We start from the raw sequence: 2,582 nt of genomic DNA on the forward strand, positions 1-2,582 counted from the left end.
AATGATTTAATAAAAAAAAAATTAATTTGTCATTGACAAATAATTGACATATCAAACATTTTCTAAACACTAACCTGCTATGAATTGAGAAAAATAGCAACTGATGGTATATCTTTCGTTCCTTTTTACTAATTATGTTTCCATAAGAAGAGAGGTGGCAACCATATAATTTACAGTTTTTATTTTACCATTCTTTATATGTAATTCCTTATTGCAATTAAAGAAAAGACGAAGATATTGGCAACACTGCGAGTTCTCTAACTAGTCTATTTTTATGTCTGCGATTAAAAGACTTGTATCCATGGTCATATATAAATTTAAAAAAGTAACTAGTCTATGGTACGAAGCTATTCAATTGTTTGCAAGAGTTAATCACAGATTATAGATACTATGTTTAGAGAGTTTTAATTTCTTTTATTTGATTTTTTAGATCCAAATTTTTATTACTCTCATATTTTATTACTATCTTTAAATCTTTTAGTTGATTCCCTTTTTTAAAATTTTTATCTTCAAACAACTTAGTAAATTTTCTGCGAAATGCAATGTTTTCACATAAATATTTTGTTTCTCCTTATTTGTGAGTTATAATCTTGTGTATTCTTCAGAGTTCTGTAAATAGAACTCTATTGAAATTAATTAGTGTTGTCTTGCCCTGGAAACATTGATATAGTGAACAAGTTAGAAATTTAGTGCCTAGAATTATAACGCAATAAATATGTCATCCGAAACGGCACAAGTTAGTTCATTGCCATTACCACCAATGCAATATATAAATTTTTACACTGATGAAAATGTACGAAGGAACAGAGCGCCGCTGCCACCACGCCCTATTCACGATTCATATTCTATGTTTGGACACTCTTTTAACGCTGATGATACAATTATACGGTCCTTAGAGAGTCAGGTAAAACTAAGTTATACTTAATTTATAGAATAATTCTATTATTATTATCATATCCGCATGACAGAAACAGTTATTATAGCCTCTACCATCATAACTATTACTTATAATACTTAACAATTATTAACATAAATAATACTTGCTGTTATAATATAATAATAATTTAGTACTTTTGGATGGATATTCATTCTGTGCAACAGTTTATTTTTAGAATTTTAAATTAAATAATTTCAATGTCTTTTGATTGTATCTATTATTGTTTCAGGGTTTCAGACGACTATATCCTATGCATTTTGAAAGACGAAGAGAGTTGAAGAAACTTAACCATTCTTTACTAGCAAATTTCCTAGATCTTTTGGATTTGTTAGTGCATTGTCCTGATTCTCCAAAAAGAGCTGAAAAAGTTGAAGATCTAAGTTTACTATTTATACATATTCATCATTTATTAAATGAATTCAGACCACATCAAGCCCGTGAAACATTGAGGGTCATGATGGAGCTTCAAAAACGCCAGCGTGTTGAAACAGCTACTCGGTACTATTTTTACTTGTTTGACTTTAAACTTCATTGTGCCTGCATTGACTAAATTGAAACTCATTTTATATACCATTTAGACATGAGTTGCCAGTTATGTGTTATGTTTATATATTGTATAGAGGCTCTCTATACAACAATTAGTAGATCAGATTTTTGCACACAAGAATTAGTCACTCCTTGTTATTTCCCAATATTATTTTTTATTTCAAACCATTATTGTGCTAATTTTCAATTAAATGATTCTAACTGGTGATATTCATTGATTACTGCTATCTTATAAAGCAGATGTAAAAAAGTGAAGATATACTTTCATAAAAAATTAATAGTTGTAATTTAAATTTATGTTCAGTAGACACATTAGTCCTTAGACAAGTGCATTGGCATATTTAACTGGTGTACTGTGCTCATCTTAGGATGTGAGTGGAACTTTCAGTTATGCATAGACATTATTGAGCCTTGGCCTTTTTAAGGGGTTTGGCCACCTCTAGAAAATAATCTTAAATATGAAAATATTCATGTAATAAGCAAATCTATTGATAGATATATTATCACTATTATATTAGAAATAATGGCAACATTTTGTTTTTTATTCATTCTCATATGCACAATAAAGAAAACATATCTACTGACAAATTTGTTTGCCACTTTTCTAGATTGAGTTTTTATTATTTAAAGAAAATTTATATTATGTGATATAAATGTAAAAGTTTGTAAAGATCTTTGTCACTCAATCATGCCTAACCTGCTGAACATGTAAGAATGAAATTTAGTACATAGATAAATTGTTTACTTAATATGTAGGTTACTTTGTAAGCCTATACACATGAGTGAAGCTGCAGGAAATAGTAATAACAATAAACCTACTGTCATAAGTCTTAACGAATCTTTATTTTTACAGGTTCAAGAAACATTTAGATAAAGTTCAAGATATTTTACAGAATGCATTACAGAGTCTGCCTGACCAGAATGAAATTGAATCAAACTTCAAGGTTCCAGTAGAAATATTAGAACACATGGATTGTAATCCTAGTGACAGTGCTAATGCAGACCCTTGTTATGAACTGGATCGAATCATGTGTAATGTTATTGATAATATGAGATAACAAGCTTTTAAATTTATTATTAAAAGATAATTACAGTTTAA

At 28.7% G+C, this 2,582-nt stretch overlaps 1 protein-coding gene across 1 annotated transcript; it reads left to right on the forward strand.

The window, feature by feature from the left end:
• The first annotated feature begins 342 nt into the window (after positions 1-342).
• On the forward strand, positions 343-2,582 carry LOC113523329 (mediator of RNA polymerase II transcription subunit 7). The gene is made up of 3 exons (XM_026909250.3): positions 343-904; positions 1,167-1,435; positions 2,337-2,582. Exons 1-3 carry the CDS (start codon positions 716-718, stop codon positions 2,539-2,541), a joined length of 663 nt encoding a protein of 220 aa, XP_026765051.1. The 5' UTR covers positions 343-715; the 3' UTR covers positions 2,542-2,582.

This window comes from Galleria mellonella, unplaced genomic scaffold (assembly GCF_026898425.1).
Source record: "Galleria mellonella isolate WM207_F2 unplaced genomic scaffold, CSIRO_AGI_GalMel_v1 utg90, whole genome shotgun sequence".
In the NCBI taxonomy this organism is placed as follows: Eukaryota; Metazoa; Arthropoda; class Insecta; order Lepidoptera; family Pyralidae; genus Galleria; species Galleria mellonella.